The following is a 19,539-nucleotide window of genomic DNA, read 5'->3' as shown; positions in this document are numbered from 1 at the left end:
GTCCCTCTCTCCTGCTCTCTTAGCAGGACAATCAAACCTGTTAGGCTAATTAACAGAGGGAAGAAACAAGTTCAAGAAGTAGACAGAAATAGTTTTTGGTGTAGAGCCAAGGCCAGCTGCCTAGGCGCTGAAGAAAGGGGAAGCGGGTCCAATGTTGCATTTATTAGAAATGAGGGTGCGGAGTCTGAATGCTCAGAAACACCAATCAACACAAAGCTAAAACAGCCAGTGAAACAGGAACCAACAGGGAATATGGAGGTATTCACATCTGGGCCGGAGATACCACCTAGGCCCTCCACCCCACCTTTGGTCCAGATAACCCATTGGCCTTGGTGTCCCTGCTACTGGGACAAACTGGACTGTGGTACAGGAGTCAGGTATTTCTATGAAGATGGTGTCAAGGGAAACTGACAGTCGGAGGTCAGGTTGTCTGTCCTCCAGGAACCAGGGATTTCAACCTCACACCAATTATCACACATCTGGAGACAGAAAACAGGCAAAATGTTTGGCTAACAGTAAAAAGACAGTGCAGGGAGAAACCAGAGTGTGTAGTAGACAGACCGAGGTCCCTGGCCTGGGAGCAGGAGCCAAGCCAGCAAAGGTAGGAAAATTCCCCCAGTGGAGCCTGAATAGTGAACACATGTGGCCCTCTATACAGCCCCGGGAAGGACAGTGACATCCAGACAGACAGCTGATGGAGAGTGTATGGTGTTCTGCCTGGTGTGACCCCCTGCCACTGAGTCCCCTTGTCACCTGGTGTCACCCCCAGCCACCTGCCTCACTGCCAATGCAGCCAAACCCTGGGAATAAAGGCCTAGCAGCAGCTAGCTGGTTACCCCCCAAAGCCTGCTCTGTACCCGCAAAAAGCTTGCTCTCCTAAGTATGACAGGCCATGGCTGGTCACCTTGGGGTGACGTGGGAAATACCTCCTACCTTATTGTTTTTAATTTGCTTGAAATTTCAGAAAGTACAATTTCAAGTGAGGAAGAAAACAGGTTGGTCCCGACCCACACTGGTAAGACTTGCGCCTACCTGGTCAACAGCAGAGGAAGCCACATGTCTAGACAAGGCACACACACCACAGACAGCAGTAAAGAACTCTGCGTATCACTCACTCACACACGACATAAATGGCAGCCAAAGAGGCTGGGGGCAGGTTCAGGGAATTGTCTTTAGGGAATCCATGTAGGTCGGGTTGTATGGAGGCTGGCTGGCTCCTGGAAGGAGAAAGGACATGGGTTAGCTGTGGGGACACTGGGCTGCAACGCAAGTGGGCAGGCAAGCCAGGAGGAAAGGACCCGAGGAGCAGAGGCATGAGTTGGGGGACCATGCAGGTTTACTGAATCCACAGTGATACTTACCAGCCAAGGACTCATGGTAGGGTGGCGGCCCTGTGGGCTGGGCCAGGTAGGGTGGTGGGTACTGCGTTGGGTAGGGTGCTGCTGGCATTCCTGGCTGGGGGGGCATGGGATGGTAGCCCTGGTATGTTGGTCCAGGATAGCTGGGGGCCACAGGTTGAGGTTGAGGCTGAGGGTAAGGGGCATGAACCACGGTAGTAGTTGTGGTGTTGGTCACGACAGCTGCAACGAGAATCCTGATTAGTTAAAATCTTACAGCTCCCTAGGCCAGAAGAGGCCAAGCCTGCCCCTCCCGCTTAGTCAAAACAGGTTCCTGGTTATCAACCCTTTCCCGCTCTGGTATCGGCACGGGTGGACCGAGTTGGTAAACTCTGGTATCGGCATGGGTGAACCAAGTCGGTAAAGGCAGGCTTACGGCGTTGGGGGCAGCACATCTTATACAGACAGCAGCAGGAGCAGGTGAAGCAGATGATGATAGTGGCAATAAACACCACAAAGATGGTCACGCCAATGGCGACGGTCGCTCCGAACCTGCCAAAGAGCCAGTGTAACCACCTTTCACCATGACCGGCCACCCTCACATCACCTGTTCCCAGGGGACCCCTTTTGGCAAAAGACTCTTAAGAAACTCCCCAGTTGTTTGGTATAAGTCCATTTCAGCCTCAGATTCCTCATGTATACAACAGGGCTGCTCTTTGAGAATTTATGTAAAGCCACCCGCACCACACACACACACACCCCTACCCCAGGCGGGCATCCTGTACCCACCTACCCACACACCTGGTCTCTCCCTACCAAGCAACCATATGGCTGTCAAGCATATGCCACAAGCCAGGCAAGATGGGATCCGAGTCAAGACAGGCTGCCACATGCTGAGGAACTGCAGCTCATACAGGCTGTGTGATATCCCAGGCTATCCCGTGGTTAACAAGCATAGCTCCATCCCAGGGAGGCTAGATGGGAGGCGGCTGTGCTCTTTGGAAGAGGCCTCCCTGCCCAACCTGGGCACCCATAGAATAGAGGGTCTGCCCTTTGACAGCACACAGCATAGACTGGCAGATCACCCAAATTACTGCCAATAGCACACCGAGCCCCCAACTTTTTTTCCCATGGTCCCAGGGCCCAGGCTGTATGCTAATAGAAGACAAATGTCTGGCAACTGCAACAGGCAAATTCAAAACCTAAGTCCAGGGCTCTACCCCTCTGAGATCAGAGAAGAAGGACATAAGTGCCACCCCACCCTACCATGAGGCTCGGAGTTCAGGGGAGCGCCAGAGCCTTAGCAGGGCCTCTTGGCCAAGGGACAGACTCCCCCACGCTTCAGGCTTCCAAAAGGAGCCTTCACCAAGACAAGACCATGAGACCATAGATGTCTCCACAGCAATCAGAGACAGGAAAAGGCAAAAAAAAAAAAAAAAAAAAAAAACACATTCGCATGGTCCGTTGCATGCAGTGGAAGGTTCAGTATTTCTCTGCCTCTCTCTAGAATGTGCCTGCTCACCCCATGTTAGCCTCCGCCTTCACTCAAGGGGCTCCTGCAGCCCAGGACTTCCCCTCTTTTCATCAGAGGCCACTCAGTTTCAATCTCCTCCCCTTTCAAAGAAAAGGAAATCGAATCTTATCCCTTAGTCTTCCCCATTCCTGACGTCAGCAGCAGGAAGGACAGACTCACCGGGCTGTAGCCACCCTCTTAAAGACACAGCACGACTCAAACACCATGCTCAGCACCAGCTGCCAGGCAGGCACTGACAAGGGCTGGAAGGGGAAGCAGAGGCCCCAGGGGTGACACTTTCCCAGCCCTGTGTTCCCAGGCCTCTAAAAGAAGGCTAGCCCCAGCCTCTAAGCTATTCTGCCCACCTGACCCACTCCCCAGAAGCCTGCCTAGGCAGGGCAGGACCCTGGTTCTGGCTGACACAGAAGCAGATGCCTGCAGTGGTTCCTGCCTCTGCTCCCAAGCCACAACATAACCCTGCCAGGTCTGATCACGTTTCCCCGGTGGGTGCTGTCTCTAGTGCCTGAGGCTCCCCCAGCCCCTAGGACCACAGGGAGCTGTTTCATAGTCACTGGTGACAGTGTGTGTACCTACCTTCCTGTGCATATAGAGTAAGTATAGTTAACAATTAAAACCAAGGGTTTGCCTAACCAGGCAGTAAAACTTATAAAAAAAAAAAAATTTAGTATGGTGTGCGACCACACAGGTAATGCCTGAAATCAGGAGGCTGTTGAGGCAGGAGGATTAAGAGTTCGGGCCAATGTGAACAACATAGTGAATTCTAGGCAGGCCTGGACTATACTGAGAAACTCTGTCCCCCAAAAACCCAACAAAAAAATCAGATACTCTTTGCAGGACCCACAAAGCCAGGTGGGGCCAAGGACTCACAAGTCTAGACAGATCACCAAGCACCCAGCTATGTTCTGCCTCAGGGTCTCTACACACGCAGGTCTTCCCCACAACCCTCACTCCTACTTAATAATACCCGCTCTTCTCTCAGACCTCGGCTCAAAGCACCAGTTCAAGGCGACACATTTCTTAACCACGAAAACACCAGGCTCCTTGGCTAATGCTATGACAGAATTAAAGACCTGTCAATGTAGATACCCGTCTGGCAGAGACAGGTGAAGGATCTCTGAGTTTGAGGCCAGCCTTGTCTATGTTTGAGTTCCAGACCAGCCAGGGCCACCTAGTGAGATCCTGGCTCAAAAACAATAACAAAACAAACAAACAACAACAACAACCCCCCCCCCAAAAAAAAAAAACAAAAAACAAAGTTCAGTACACCGAGGAAAGACATAACCTATGCACAGTGTGACACTTGGGGCTTGGCAGAAGTGCTCTTCCAGACCACTGTTGTGACCTGTGACTCTCAGAGGGTAAGAACCAAAGAGAACCATCAATGGTAGGACGTGGGGCCAGAGCTGCTTCAGACCTCAGGCCCCTGCATCTTTCCTCTGGGGAGCTTCTCTGGGGTCCCAAGCCACTGTCGGGCAGCAGGGACTGAACCCTACCATGAAATCCACCCTGTGGACAACAGTGCCCTCAGCAGAAGAGGTAGCACTTAGGTGTCCAGTTGAGTGTCTCTTTAAGAAGAGAATTGGCTGTGGACAGACCTGCCCCTCAACCACCTCCTCTGTGCACAATTCTGAGGCTCTGAAGAATAGGAGAAAAAGAAATCCCAGAAACCCGATCTTCCTCCTAGCATGCGGCCTCCCCACCATTTCCAGCTGTCTCCACCCATAGAAAGCAGCCTTTTCACACACTGTGAGGCCCCTGAGTGGTCTCCACAGAGCGGTCCACATGCATCACACACTCTTGATTCACTCTTTGATCTGCTGAGCATGCCATGACAGTACCGGGGTGCCAACCCCACTTCAGTGCAGTCCGGCACTTCAGACCAGCCGCCTCCTTGCCCTCAACCCCAGCCTTCATCTTGGCTCTCCCTGCCACTGTTCCCCAAACACTGCTGTGCATCCTCCCAAACCCTCAAGGCAAGGCCTCTGCACCCTCATCCCTGTGATGGTTATGTCTACCTAGCGTTGCTGTGCAGGACTGGGCCAAGGAAGTCTGTTTGTCTGTCCATTCTCTCCTTTCTTCCTTACTGGCGGGCAGCTGCTGAACACCACGGACCCATCTCCACCCTACCCTTCCAACACCTCTGGCCAGGAAGTCACAGTCTGAACATCACCAACCCACCTCCACCCTACCCTCCCAACACCTGTGGTCAGGAAGTCACAGTCATGGCCAATGGCTGCCTGCCATGGTGCCCCATGTTCTTTTCCTCCGAGACTTGTTCTGTGGCTGAGGATGGGAGCAAGATGCCAGTGTAGGCAGGTAACATGGGAGCTCACACCTGTAATTCCAACAATCAGGAAGCGGAGGCAAGAGGACAACAAATTCTGGGCCAGCCCAAAGAACATGGTGAGATCCAGGCTAGCCTGGGCTACAGAGCAAGAGCCTGTTTCAAAAGAAACAACAAAAACACTAGAGTTCTAGCTCAGTTAACAGAGTTCTTGCCTATGTAAGAGATAAGTTTTTCCGGTCTGTTTTTAGTGTGCTGTGTTCTTAGAGTGCTAAGAGTCACAGAAGACTGGTGGCACTAGGCCCCTCCCCTGAAGCTAGCAGCCATACCAGTCTTGGCCTTTTTTCTATGCCGGACCCTGCCCTGCAGAATCATATATTTAAAGCTGTTTTATTTTCTCTAGTCTCTTGAATTTGTTAATATAGAGTGGGGGTCCTGTTTCTCACACCTACCACACAGGAAGGCCCCGGGCTCAACCTCTAAGGGTGGTGACACACATCTGTAATTCAATCACTGGGAAAGGTCAGAAGTTCAAGGTCATTCTCAGCTACACACCTAGCTCAAGGCTAGCCTGGGCTACAAAGACTGTCTCAGGAAGAAAGGGAGGGAGGAAAGGAAGAAAGAAAAGCAAGGCAGGAGCCTGGCTAGGAAGTTTAGGGCTACGAGAGTGTGGGGCTCCCCGAGACAGAGACGCCAGCCAGCCAGCACAGTGACAGACACCAACAAAGCTTCACATGGTGACTGAGGCTCTTCTGTCGTCTCAGCACCTTGATTCAACATCACCACCACCTTCCACCCATGACCGCATCACCCCCTTCCACCCATGACCACATCACCACCTTTCACCCATGACCACATCACCACCTCACATTGTTTCCCTATTAGCATAGCCATCATTCTGCCACAGACATTGGCCACCCCACTGCCAGCATTGTAGCCTCTACCAAGTGTCACTTCCTCTCCAGTCACCTCTACCAACCCACCGCATCCCCCAGGTCCATACAGATCCCATCCCGGACCTTCAACTATCAGTCCCCAACCAGTTACCCAACCCACATCATCTCTCTCCCCAGCATACAGAGGAAACCTGGCTCCTAGGAGGGTCAAAGGTCCCAGTGGGCAAACATGGTCACTACTTCCCTGGGACACAATCCCCATGATTCTGTGCCCTCTTAGGACATAGAGGCCACTCCCAAGCCCACCTGAGCCCTTGTCACTTCTGCCAGGAAAACAGACACAGCCCACAGGCCTTATTTACCCTGACATAGGGTCACTGTCAAAACTGGATCGAAATTTCAGCGCTGAACCCAGATGTTCGGGTGTCTCCTCCGCGGGGGTGGAAAATCTGCTAACAGAAAAGAGAAATCGCATGAGGAACATACTCCATCCCCACCTGCACCCCACAACACACCGCGCTGGGGCACACAGGACATTCCGAGGATGGGCAGTCTACACACTGGGATCCCAAGCCGGGGTACCATACACTCTTCTTGGGCACACTAAAGCCAATCTACAGGACACAGCGCATATGAGGCCAAGAAACAGCAGATCTCAAACTTTGAGATCTGGAAAGTACCTGCTCTGACCACAACAGGATGAGGGTGGAAACCAAGAGTGAGGGCTACGTTGCCCCAAAGTTAAAAACAAAAGAAATGCGGGGGTGTGGGGTGGGGGTGGGGTGGGAGAAAAGACAGCAACTCTTCCGAAAACAACAGTCTAAGTTGAAATCTGTCAAATGCCTGAAATTTCAGCTCTGGAGACTGGCAGAAGGGTCGCAAGAGCTAAGCCAGCCTGGACTGTATGGCAAGATGCTTTCTGAGGAGAGAAGGGAAGGGAAGGAAGGGAAGAGGAGAAAAGGGGAGGGAGGAAGAGAAGAAGAGAGACAGATAGAGACACCTTGTGGTTATACAGAATGGAAAAGAAAATACTATTAGGTCAAAGTTTACCAAAATAAGAGCCGTGGCAATGCACACCTGCAATCCCAGCCCCGAGGAAGTAGAGGCAGGGGAATCAGGAGTTAGGGCAAGCCTGGGTTGCAAGAGACCCCATCCTGAACAAAACAGACAGTAGTCAGGACGGGGATTAACTAGTTCTTAGAGGGGAATGAATTTCATTACTAGACTTTATCAAGAAGGACAAAAAATAAGCAAGACACGGTTGGAGTGGTGACTCAGAACCTTAGCACCCATGAGCGGAGGCAGAGGACTGCCTAGAATTCAAGCTCATTTTAGGCTACAGAGTATGGCCCTATATGGGGTGGGGGAGCTAAGTGCATTAATACATGCCTAGAATCCCAGCAAACGGAGGCAGGAAAATCAGAATTCAAAGTTATTCATAGCTACTTAGCAAGTTCAAAGCCAGCCTCAACTAAACTATAGAAAACTCTTTTACAGGCAGGGCTGATGCTAAGGTCCTGTTCCCCAGTTGGTTCTTGACCTATCAGTAAAGAGGTCATGGGCCAATTGCTGGGCAGAAGGAGTAGGCGGGACTTCTGGGTCCCTGGAGGAAAGGAGAGACACAAGGAGATGAGAGCAAAGTTCACCATGCTTCTGATGGAGAAAAGGTGACCAGCCATGTGCGATCTCACAAAGGAGTGGCCACACAGGCCGCTCCTACAGGCTGGCGGTCAGAGATGGTTAGCAGGGACCAGATGTAACTGAGCAACTAAAGTTTCGAGCAGGTGGGAGGTATGGAGATAGGTGCCTGCCTGCACTGGGGCCCGAGGATGACTTTGCCATTCTGGACTACATGAGAGTGCATGTTGTGCCTGCAGCAGTCAGGAGGTGCACTGGACCCCATAGGACTGGAACTACAGACAGTTGAGCTGTCAGGTGAGTGTTGGGAACTGAACTCCAGTCCTCTGAAGACTCAGTCCTCTCCAGACTTAAGAGTCAGTGCTAACTACTGAGCCATCTCTCCAGCCCCATTTCCTTTCTTTAAAGCAGAGCAAATGAAAATGTAGAACTCCCAAGAGTGAAAAGGGTTTGAAGAGAGGAATATCCCAGACCCTATTTTGTTGTCTGAGGTGGGGTCTCCCTGCTATGTAGATCCGGCTATCCTGAAACTTGCCTTGAATTCACGAGATCCAACTGTCTTTGCATCCTCCTGTGTGCTGGGATTAAAGATGTGCACTACCATGTTCGACCCCAGACCCTATCTTTTTTTTTTTTTTAAGATTTATTTATTTAACGTATATGAACATCCTGTCGCTGACACACCAGAAGAGGGCATTGGATCCAATTACAGATGGTTGTGAGCCACCATGTGGTTGCTGGGAATCGTACTCCTGACCTTTGAAAGATCAGACAGTGCCCTTAAACACTGAGCCATCTCGCCAGCCCCACCCAGACCCTATCTTTAAAAAAAAAAAAAAATCTTATGCAAAGTCTTCAGAGAGCAGGGAAGAGACAGTGGAGATAAGCCTGCCACCCAAGTCCTCCTAGTGGCCTTCCCTAATGTAATGGAGGGATATCTAGGAAGCCAGGCATCATTGCCAGAAGCTTTGGGGGGCCACGGTGGTAAAGCCCACAAAATGGGCCATGATGATTCTATACACTTGGACAGGACCTGAAACATTTGTCACGAAGAAGGGAGAAAAGAATAGTCTTCCCTTCTAATCATGAGTCTCTGTGCTTAGGCTAACATCAGGAAATAACATAAATCCTCTAGAAAGAGAATTCCACATTCCTGCAATCAGTTCTATAACTGGAATGTCAGACAGATAATCAAAAACTTTCATGAACACTAAGAGTGCTATGAATAAAAAACAAGAGGAAGTGACAAGAAAATTATCCCCAAGGGCCGGGCATAGTGGCACATACTATTGTCCCCATCGGCAGGCAGAGGCAGGAGGATCTCTGTGAGCTTGAGGATGGTCTGGTCTACATAGTGAGTTCCAGGACAGCTAGAGTTATAAAAACCCTGCCTCAAAAGGCAAAATAAAACAAATAATGCTCACGGGGCTCTGAGCATGAGATTAGCAGACACTGATGCCAAATGACAAAACACAGTTAGAGGAACACCTAGACCAGTGAGAGAGCTCTTGCCTCTAAGCCTCACTTGAATTCCTTACCTGGGCAGAGGTTTAATACCACAGTGAAGGGAGAGCTGGCTCCTGACAGTTGTTCTCTGATGTCTACATGTGCACTGGGCATTTGTGTGTCCGTGCACATAAAAATAATGTAGCTCTAAACACGTTTAAAGAATAAACACAGGACTGGCAAAAGCCATGGTTGGGCCAATGACATGCATGGCTCAGAGGGTAAAGATGCTTGCTAACAAGCCTGAGAACCTGAATTTGATCTCACAACCTACATGCAGGGAGAAAATTGACTTGTGAAAGTCAACATCGGCCCTCCACATGGAAGGCACAACATACATGCATGCACACACACACACACACACACACACACACATGCGCGCGCGCACACCAAACATAATAAAAAAGTAAACAGTGAAATTACCAGGAAGAACTCAGACACTAAAGACAGAGCAACTCAGAGAACTTTGAAGTTCCCTAGAAAGACACTGAGGGATGTCTAAGCCAATGAGGGAACACTGTGACTGCCCTGGTTGTGCATAGGAAATTCAAGAGAGAACAAATCAAAACTTCAAGATTTGGAAAAGGGAGACAGGGAGGTTGGATCCCCAGCACAAAACAAAACAAAACAACCCCCCCAAAAGAAAAAACAAAACAACCCCGAAGATGTGGAGAATTCTCAGCCTATTTATATTGTAGGCAATAAGTCAGGGGCTGGACTTGTTTATAATAGCCAGAAGCTGGAAAGAACCCAGATGCCCCTCAACAGAGGAATGGATACAGAAAATGTGGTACATTTACACAATGGAATACTACTCAGCTATTAAAAAAAATGAATTTATGAAATTCCTAGGCAAATGGATGGACCTGGAGGGTATCATCCTGAGTGAAGTAACCCAATCACAAAGGAACTCGCACAATATGTACTCACTGATAAGTGGATAATAGCCCAGAAACTTAAGATACCCAAGATATAAGATACAACTTGCCAAACGCATGAAATTCAAGAAGAACGAAGACCAAAGTGTGGACACTTTACCCTTTCTTAGAAATGGGAACAAAACACCCATAGAAGGAGTTACAGAGACAAAATTTGGAGCTGTGACGAAAGGATGGACCATCTAGTGACTGCCATATGCAGGGATCCATCCCATAATCAGCTTCCAAATGCTGACACCATTGCATACACTAGCAAGATTTCGCTGAAAGGACCCAGTTATAGCTCTCTCTTGTGAGACTATGCCGGGGCCTAGCAAACACAGAAGTGGATGATCACAGTCAGCTATTGGATGGGTCACACGGCCCCTAATGGAGGAGCTAGAGAAATTACCCAAGGAGCTAAAGGGAACTGCAACCCTATAGGTGGAACAACAATATGAACTAACCAGTACCCGGGAGCTCTTGTCTTTAGCTGCATATGTATCAAAAGATGGCCTAGTCGGCCATCACTGGAAAGAGAGGCCCATTGGACTTGCAAACTTTATATGCCCCAGTACAGGGGAACGCCAGGGCCAAAAAGGGGGAGTGGGTGGGTAGAGGATTGGGGGGTGGGTATGGGGGACCTTTGGGATAGCATTGAAAATGTAAATGAGGAAAATACCTAATTAAAAAAAAAAAAAGTCAGGGGCTGGAGAGATGGCTCAGTGGTTAAGAGCACTGACTGCTCTTCCAGAGGTCCTGGGTTCAATTCCCAGCAACCACATGGTGGCTCACAACCATCTGTAATGGGGTGACTGATGCCCTCTTCTGGTGTGTCTGAAGACAGCTACAGTGTACTTATACATAATAAATAAGTAAATCTTTTTAAAAATTATAAAAAAGAAAAAAAGACTGAATTCCACCTGATATGGAGATTAGAACGGGTGTACACCAGGTTAACCCAGCAGAAATGCTTCCAGTTGAAACTGAAGGACCCAGAGACAAGGATCTGAGGGGATGCTGCGGGACTCAGCTCCCAGAGGACCCAACCATGGTGCTATGCCATTGTGCACCACTGTCCAAGACAAAGGACCTCAAGGACAATCCAGGTCCGTGGAAGCTGCCTGGCCATCGCTCCCAGCTTGGTCTGCACCGGTGAGAAGGTATGCGATGCTCAGGCTCTCCCTGAAGATTTGTCTCTGCCTTGCTTTTCCAAGTTACAGATCATTCTGAAGCCTTGTTGCCCCCTGGTGGCCCGGATGTGTTGGTGCACATCTTCAACCCCAGCATTTGGGAGGCAGAGGCAGGCAGGCAGGCAGGCAGATCTATGTGACTTTGAGGTCAATTTGGTCTACATAGAGTTCCAAGACAGCCAGGACTACATCAAGAGACTCTGCATCAAAAAGTCAAAGTAGGGAGCTGGAGAGATGGCTCAGTGGTTAAGAGCACCGACTGCTCTTCTGAAGGTTCAAATCCCAGCAACCACATGGTGGCTCACAACCATCTGTAATGAGATCTGATGCCCTCTTCTGGTGTGTCTGAAGACAGCTACAGTGTACTTATTTATAATAACAAACAAATCTTTGGGCTGGAGAGAGATCCTAAATTCAATTCCCAGCAAACACATGAAGACTACAATGTAGCTACAATGTACCCATCATATACGTAAAACAAATAAAAAAAATTTTTTTTTAAATCAAAGGTCATCAATGGGAGGAGAGGACCTTGGTCCTGTGAAGGTTCTATGCCCCAGTGTAGGGGAATGCCAGGGCCAAGAATTGGGAGTGGGTGGGTTGGGAAGCTGGGGGAGGGTATAGGGGATTTTCAGAGGAGAAACTAGGAAAGGGGATAACATTTGAAATGTAAATAAAGAAAATATCTAATAAAAGAAAAAATCAAATAAATAAATGCAGGAACTGGAGAAATGACTCAGTGTTGAAAAGCACTTTGCTGTTCTTATACAAGACCCAGCTTTGGTTCCCAAGCCCCAACTGATAGCTCACAACTGTTTTTAACTCCGGTTCCAGGGAACCTGATGCCCTCTTCTGGACTTTTTGGTCATAGTATATATATGGTGTACATACATACATGCAAGCAATTACATACATGCAGGCAAAACCACCCATGCACACCAAATAAAAACAAATAAATCTTTAGAAAGAATAAAATTTACTTATTTATTTGCTTATTTATTTATTATGTATATAACTGTCTGCCTGGATGTATGTCTACAGGCCAGAGAGGACACCAGATTACATTATAGATTGTTATTGAGCTACCATGTGGTTGCTGGGAATTGAACTCAGGACCTCTGGAAGAGCAGTCAGTGCTCTTAACCTGTGAGCCATCTCTCCAGCCCCAATAAATAAATCTTAAATAAATAAGATAAAACGGACAGTGCCTAAGAATCAAATCTGAGGTCATCCTCTAGCCTCTATATATACTTGAGCCACGTGCATGTGTGTGCGCCCGTGTTCTCTCTCTCTCTCTCTCTCTCTCTCTCTCTCTCTCCCTCTCTCTCTCTCAGCTTGCCTTGCTAAGTCTGGGGCTTTCTTGCTGGGAACTCTACTGAGCTACATCCTAGGTAAGCTATTACATCTAAATGGAATAAGAACCTGGTTTTTAAAAAATTACTTTAAGCTGGGTATAATGCATGCACTCACAGTTCCAACTATTTTGTAATAGAGAGAAAGGTTGTTTGAGACCTGGGAAACCCAGCAAGATCCTGTATGAAAGAAAGAAAGAAAGAAAGAAAGAAAGAAAGAAAGAAAGAAAGAAAGAAAGAAAGAGAGAGAGAGAGAGGGAGGGAGGGAGGGATGGAGGGGGAGAGAGAGAGAGAGAGAGAGAGAGAGAGAGAGAGAGAGAGAGAGAGGAGAGAAAAGAGAGCTGGAGAGATGGGTCAGTAGTTAAGAGTACTGGCTGCTCTTCCAGAGGACCCTGGTTCCAATCCCAGCACTCACAGGGCAGCTCACAAAGGTCTGCAACTCAGTTCCAGGGGATTGTGGCTTTTGAGGGCATTGCTTGTATACAATACACAGAAATACATGCAGGTAAAACACCTATATACATAATATAAAAATAAGTAATTTCATAAACGTCAAAAGGGACAGTTAAATTGGCCGTGTACCTGCCTCACATGCAGAAGGCCATGGGTTCAATCCTCAACCCTGCATATAACCAGGTGTAGTGGTGCGCACCTGCAATCCTAGCATTTGGGAGGTGGAGGCAAAGGAATGAGACATCCTTGTATGTATACTCTGTCCAAAACTAGCTTGGGCTATATAGACCCTAACTTAAACTAAGTTTTTAAGCTGGGCAGTGGTGGTGTTCACCTTTAATCCCAGCACTTAGTAGGCAGAGACAGGCAGATCTCTGAGTTCAAGGGCAGCCTGGTCTACAGAGTGAGTCCTGGACAAGCAGGACTACACAGAAGCCGGTCTTGAAAGAACAAAACTTTCCAACTCAATTCTTCAACGAATTAGAAAGAGCAATCTGCAAATTCATCTGGAATAACAAAAAACCTAGGATAGTAAAAACTCTTCTCAAGGATAAAAGAACCTCTGGTGGAATCACCATGCCTGACCTAAAGCTTTACTACAGAGCAATTGTGATAAAAACTGCATGGTACTGGTATAGTGACAGACAAGTAGACCAATGGAATAGAATTGAAGACCCAGAAATGAACCCACACACCTATGGTCACTTGATCTTTGACAAGGGAGCTAAAACCATCCAGTGGAAGAAGACAGCATTTTCAACAAATGGTGCTGGCACAACTGGTTGTTATCATGTAGAAGAATGTGAATCAAGTCATTCCTATCTCCTTGTACTAAGGTCAAATCTAAGTGGATGAAGGAACATCCACATAAAACCAGAGACACTGAAACTTATAAAGGAGAAAGTGTGGGAAAGCCTCGAAGATATGGGCACAGGGGAAAATCCCTGACTAGAACAGCAATGGCTTGTGCTATAAGATCGAGAATTGACAAATGGGACCTCATGAAACTGCAAAGCTTCTGCAGGGCAAAAGACAACGTCAATAAGACAAAAAGGCCACTAACAGATTGGGAAAGGGTCTTTACCTATCCTAAATCAGATAGGGGACTAATATCCAATATATATAAAGAACTCAAGAAGGTGGACTCCCGAAAATCAAATAACCCCATTAAAAAATGGGGCTCAGAGCTAAACAAAGAATTCTCACCTGAGGAATACCGAATGGCTGAGAAGTACCTGAAAAATGTTCAGCATCCTTAATCATCAGAGAAATGCAAATCAAAACAACCTTGAGATTCCATCTCACTCCAGTCAGAATGGCTAAGATCAAAAATTCAGGTGACAGCAGATGCTGGCAAGGATGTGGAGAAAGAGGAACACTCCTCCATTGTTGGTGGGATTGCAAGCTTGTACAACCACTCTGGAAATCAGTCTGGCGGTTCCTCAGAAAATTGGACATAGTACTACCGGAGGATCCTGCAATACCTCTCCTGGGCATATATCCAGAAGGTGTCCCAACTGGTAAGAAAGACACATGCTCCACTATGTTCATAGCACCTTATTTATAATAGCCAGAAGCTGGAAAGAACCCAGATGCCCCTCAAGAGAGGAATGGATACAAAAAATGTGGTACATTTACACAATGGAGTACTACTCAGCTATTAAAAGGAATGAATTTATGAAATTCCTAGGCAAATGGTTGGACCTGGAGGGCATCATCCTGAGTGAGGTAACACAATCACAAAAGAACTCAAATCATATGTACTCACTGATAAGTGGATATTAGCCCAGAAACTTAGTATACCCGAGATAAAAGATACAATTTGCAAAACACATGAAACTGAAGAAGAACGAAGACCGAAGTGTGGACACTTTGCCCCTTCTTAGAATTGGAAACAATCACCCATGGAAGAAGTTACAAAGTTTGGAGCTGAGACAAAAGGATGGACCATCTAGAGACTGCCATATCCAGGGATCCATCCCATAATTAGCCTCCAAACGATGACACCATTGCATACGCTAGCAAGCGTTTGCTGAAAGGACCCTGATATAGCTGTCTCTTGTGAGACTATGCCGGGGCCTAGCAAACACATAAGTGGATGCTCACAGTCAGCTATTGGATGGATCACAAGGCCCCCAATGGAGGAGCTAGAGAAAGTATCCAAGGAGCTTTAGCTCTTTAGAGATCTGCAACCCTGTAGGTGCAACAACATTATGAACTAACCAGTACCCCAGAGCTCTTGTCTCTAGCTGCATATGTATCAAAAGATGGCCTAGTCGGCCATCACTGGAAAGAGAGGCCCATTGGACACACAAACTTTATATGCCCCAGTACAGGGGAACGCCAGGGCCAAAAAGTGGGAATGGGTGGGTAGAGGAGTGGGGGGGGGGGTATGGGGGACTTTTGGGATAGCATTGGAAATGTAATTGAGGAAAATACGTAATAAAAAATATTTTAAAAAATTTAAAAAAAATAAAAGAAATGTCCTTTTATAGGCCACAATATAGATCTTTTGGAAAATCAAAAAAAAAAAAAAAAAAAAAAAGAAAGAAAGAACAAAACTAATAACGATAATAACAATAAGAAGAAGGGTTTTTAAGTAGTAAAAATTAACAAAATGAAAAATTTTAAATACAGTATCTATAAGCCAAGCCTGGTGATGCATAAACTTTAATCTCAGCACTCAATGAGCAGAGGCAGGCAGATCACTGAATCTGAGGCCAGCCAGAGCTATAGTTAGACCCTCTCTGTGTGTCTGGGGTGTGGGGGGGAAAGACATCTGTAATATAAGGACAACCAACAATTATTCTTAGTGACTAGGTGGCATCTCTGGGACCTGACAGTTCCATGCATATCTTTAAGAACTTCTTCCAGAAGGGGTACCAAGATGCCCACTGCTGCAGCTATGTGTTAACAGCTTTGGACTTAGAGAATGACACAGCTCTGAGTCTGTGAACACTGTACTGAGGTCAAACAGTAAGGGCATTCGTTGGAACGCCCGCTCCCAAAGATGTATCCATAAAACAATACAGACTTTTAAAGAATGCAAACACAAGTGTATACCTTAAACACAGAAGACTGGGGTGCCCATGGGATGGGAAGGGAACAGACTGAAGCAGACACAGATAGATGGTGTGGTCTGGGCTTGTGCAGAGCATTGATGGCTGCCTGCCATGAGCTAAGTACGACCACTACGCCTCTCAAGCTGTGGCCAAGCACAAAGGAAAACAGAGCCTGATGCGGAGAGACACAGCTTGGTCCTCACGGATGACCACAGTGTATAGGGAAGAAGATGAAACCCAAACACACAAGCTGTGCTGGGAGGACATAGCCGAGCTCTCTCGGGGCACACACACACACACACACACACACACACACACACACACACATGCCCTGCGTCTTGTGTGGCAGACACAGAGCCACAGCTTATACACAATGTGGGGTACTCCCATAACCTGGTGCCCACCCCGAGGACCTGTGGGTTCAAGTACTCCCCCAGAGCCAAGCAGCTGAGGCCACTGAGCCTGACCCAAGGCTGAGTAAAACAGAGCCCTTGAGGATGGGGGGAGGAGGGAGGACAGAGTGGAGTAGGGAGTCCTATCTAAAATAGGAGTCCTCAAACAGTCTGGCTCAATACACAGCCACTATCTTGAGAGGCCAGAGGGGCCAGGCGCTCTCCAGGGAATGGACTGAGGTTCCTCCCCCTTCCCCCTCCCCTCCACGTACCTACCTGGACTCTGGCTCAGGACACATTTCCTCATTCCACTGGATTTTCCTCAGCACGTCCGAGCAGCAGTATTGGTTGGAACAGGAACCACAACAGAAATCAGGACAGAACACTGGGATCGAATTGTCTTCACCAAAGGGCCTGCACAGCTCACCATGGGCTGAAGCATAGAGAGACAGGCTTGTTCTCCTCTGTCCCATAGGTCAGGTCCCATCCACACCCCAGGCAATGGCAGAGATTTCCCCTGTGCAGCCACCAGGCACAAGCATGCTTTAGGTCACCTCAGGGGACCACCCTCCTACTAAGCCTTTGCCCTGTCCTCTAGTCCACAGCAAGGTACCTTGCATCCCTTGGCAGTCTGATGGTTTCCTGGCCGAAGCCTGACTTGTCTAAGAGTAAATCTGATTGGGCTACTTACTGCTCTCAGAATCCCCTATTTTTAAATCAAGGACACACTCCCCCCCCCCGCCCCCCAAGGCAGAGTGTCCATTGCAAAGGCCCTCGGCGATTACCCTTCTGCCTCACCTCTCTTGCCTGTCCCTCACCTGAGACTCCGCTCTTCCTTCAAGGCCTTATTCCTGGCCACCTCCCAGAAGCTGCCGAGCCCAGAAAGTGTACAAATAAACACAAACACACCCGAGCCAACTTTAGCCACAGGACTGTCCAATATTTAATCCTCATGACCTGCATAGCAGCCTTACCTGTCGGGCACAAGTGCAGAGAAAGAGAGAGAGGCTTGAACCTTAGCCTCTACCGACAGGCTGAATCCTAACCCATTCACAATAACACTCCCCACACAAGACTCCATAAAGCACTTATCCCTAGGCTAGGCGTGTGGTGGTATTAGAAAGTGTGGCACTGTGTGAGACCCTTGCACGTAGACTCTCAGTCCAAGAACAAACAAGCAAATCCCAATAAACAAGGTCACGTTGAGAGACGGGCGCCAACACCGGGTACCAACAAGCTTTACAACACTCTGGGAAGATGCCACACACCATGTCCGTGTCCTTAGGCTACACTAGCAAACCTGAAACCCAAACACAGGAGAACCCCACGTGAAAGACCCTCATCAAGGCTCACATGGGACAGTCCCTTAAGTATCCGTCTGGAAGCAGTCCTGAGCCAGCACATGAACCCTGGTCAGAGAGCCCAGCCAGATCAGGCAGGAGATAGAGCATGTGCCTTGGGGCTACTAGAATGAGGCCCAGGGGAAGAGGTGCTATGACAGGCTGTGAAAAGTTAACTTGGAGGTAAAGAGGGCTACAGTTTTGTTGTTTTGGGCCAAACCTTGCTATGAAATGGGTCTATCTGACCACTGCAGGCTTAGCCAACTCACCACATGAAAGTGAGCCAGGCTGCGATTCGGAGGCTGAACAGCCCACACCAGTGAGACTTCTTGCTTTCTTTTTAGGGTAGGGTCTCACTATATAGCCCTAGTTCACCTGGAAACTCACAGCCTAGACCAGACTGGCCTCAAATTCACAGAGATCCTCCTGCCTCTGCCTTTGGAGTGTTGAGATTAAAGACAGGTGGCATCTACTGATGTCCACACCAGTGGGTCTTCAAGGCTGAGACCCTCCAGACACAGAACGAAACTCTCTATAGTCTGAGTTGTCCCGCTCTCCCAGAGCCTCACTCGGGGGATGGGCTGACTCTGTTCTCATTTCCAAATTCATGTCAGCCCTCAGGAAACAGCCCTTTTCCTCCAGGAAGCCACCCATCACAACAGAATCAGTTTCCCATGACCGGCAGGGGACTGTTCCAATACACACCCGAATAGGCCCCCAGCCTGCCCTCCCAAGCCCAAGTGAGTCATCCCTCTAATGATGAAAAGGGAAAGAGGTGTCTCCTCCCCAAGCCAGCCTTAGGGCCCAGCTTCTCCTGGAACACAGGGCTGTAGAGGCAACAGGCGGCGGGGCTCCCAGCCAGGAAACAAGCTGAGAGGGAAAGTCTTTGCTGGAAGGGCCAGGCTGTCTTTGAGCCTGAAGCTAACCCCAGGCGGGAGTCTTGCTCCAGCCCCTGGAACAGGTAGGGCCTTCACACCGTGAAGGACACAACAAAGGTAGTCAGTATCAGCTCAGGAGGGAAGAGGTGACAAGATGAAGTCAGTGGTGGGGTTCGCAGACGCCCCCCTGGTTTTCAGGGAGTCAAGTCGAAGCACTCCAAGGCTGGTCCTGTCTGGCTCATTCCAGAGACAGCTAGGGGAAGTGTCTGACCCGACCCGGTCCCTAGGGAGCACACACCGCCCCCTCCTCCCAGGCTCACCACCCGGAGGCGGCGGCAGCAGCAACAGCAGCAGCAATAGGGTCCACAGAGAGGGCGCCGGCGCAGCCATGGCGGGACAGACCAACGGACGGACGAACAGACGGACCAAGCCCAAGACCACGGTGCCGCCGCAACCTCCGCGACCAGCGCGGCCCTAGCCTCCTTGCCCCGCCCCGGCCGGTTTCCGGAACCCCCGCCCGAGAGGGGAGGAGGTGGGAGGGAGGGGGAAGAAGTGGGAGGGAAGAGAAGGGAAGCGGCCGCCCCTCCCAGCCTGGCCATGGGAGTCCCTCCAGCACCGGTCCACGAAAATTTGAGACAGGTTTCCCAGATGCAGGAGGAAGGGGCTGGTGCATCCAAGTTGCCCTCTGCTCACTGCATACTTTTGCGGAAAGACCCCCCCCCCTTGCAGCTGACTTAGGTGCTAGAAAAGGATCTCT

The 19,539-nt window shown here is 48.9% G+C and overlaps 1 protein-coding gene across 16 annotated transcripts; it reads right to left on the bottom strand.

Annotated features, from left to right (window-relative positions):
• Positions 1-74: 74 nt before the first annotated feature.
• On the bottom strand, positions 75-19,300 carry Shisa5 (shisa family member 5). 16 transcript variants are annotated; one of them, NM_001284332.1, is made up of 6 exons: positions 19,103-19,300; positions 16,841-16,997; positions 6,414-6,503; positions 1,774-1,889; positions 1,362-1,580; positions 75-1,217 (listed from the first exon to the last, which is right to left on the bottom strand). In NM_001284332.1, the coding sequence occupies exons 1-6, from the start codon at positions 19,170-19,172 to the stop codon at positions 1,159-1,161; spliced, it is 711 nt and encodes a 236-aa protein (NP_001271261.1). In that variant the 5' UTR covers positions 19,173-19,300; the 3' UTR covers positions 75-1,158. The 16 variants fall into 16 exon arrangements, with proteins under 16 accessions (NP_001271261.1, NP_080134.1, NP_001344861.1 ...); NM_025858.3 differs by having other exon boundaries at positions 6,414-6,500; NM_001357932.1 differs by lacking the exon at positions 19,103-19,300 and adding an exon at positions 17,383-17,453 and having other exon boundaries at positions 6,414-6,500.
• Between the last annotated feature and the right edge of the window lie 239 nt (positions 19,301-19,539).

Source organism: Mus musculus, chromosome 9 (genome assembly GCF_000001635.26).
Source record: "Mus musculus strain C57BL/6J chromosome 9, GRCm38.p6 C57BL/6J".
Taxonomy (NCBI): domain Eukaryota; kingdom Metazoa; phylum Chordata; class Mammalia; order Rodentia; family Muridae; genus Mus; species Mus musculus.
Note: the sequence above shows the minus strand (reverse complement) of the source record. Positions and strands in the feature narration are given on the sequence as shown.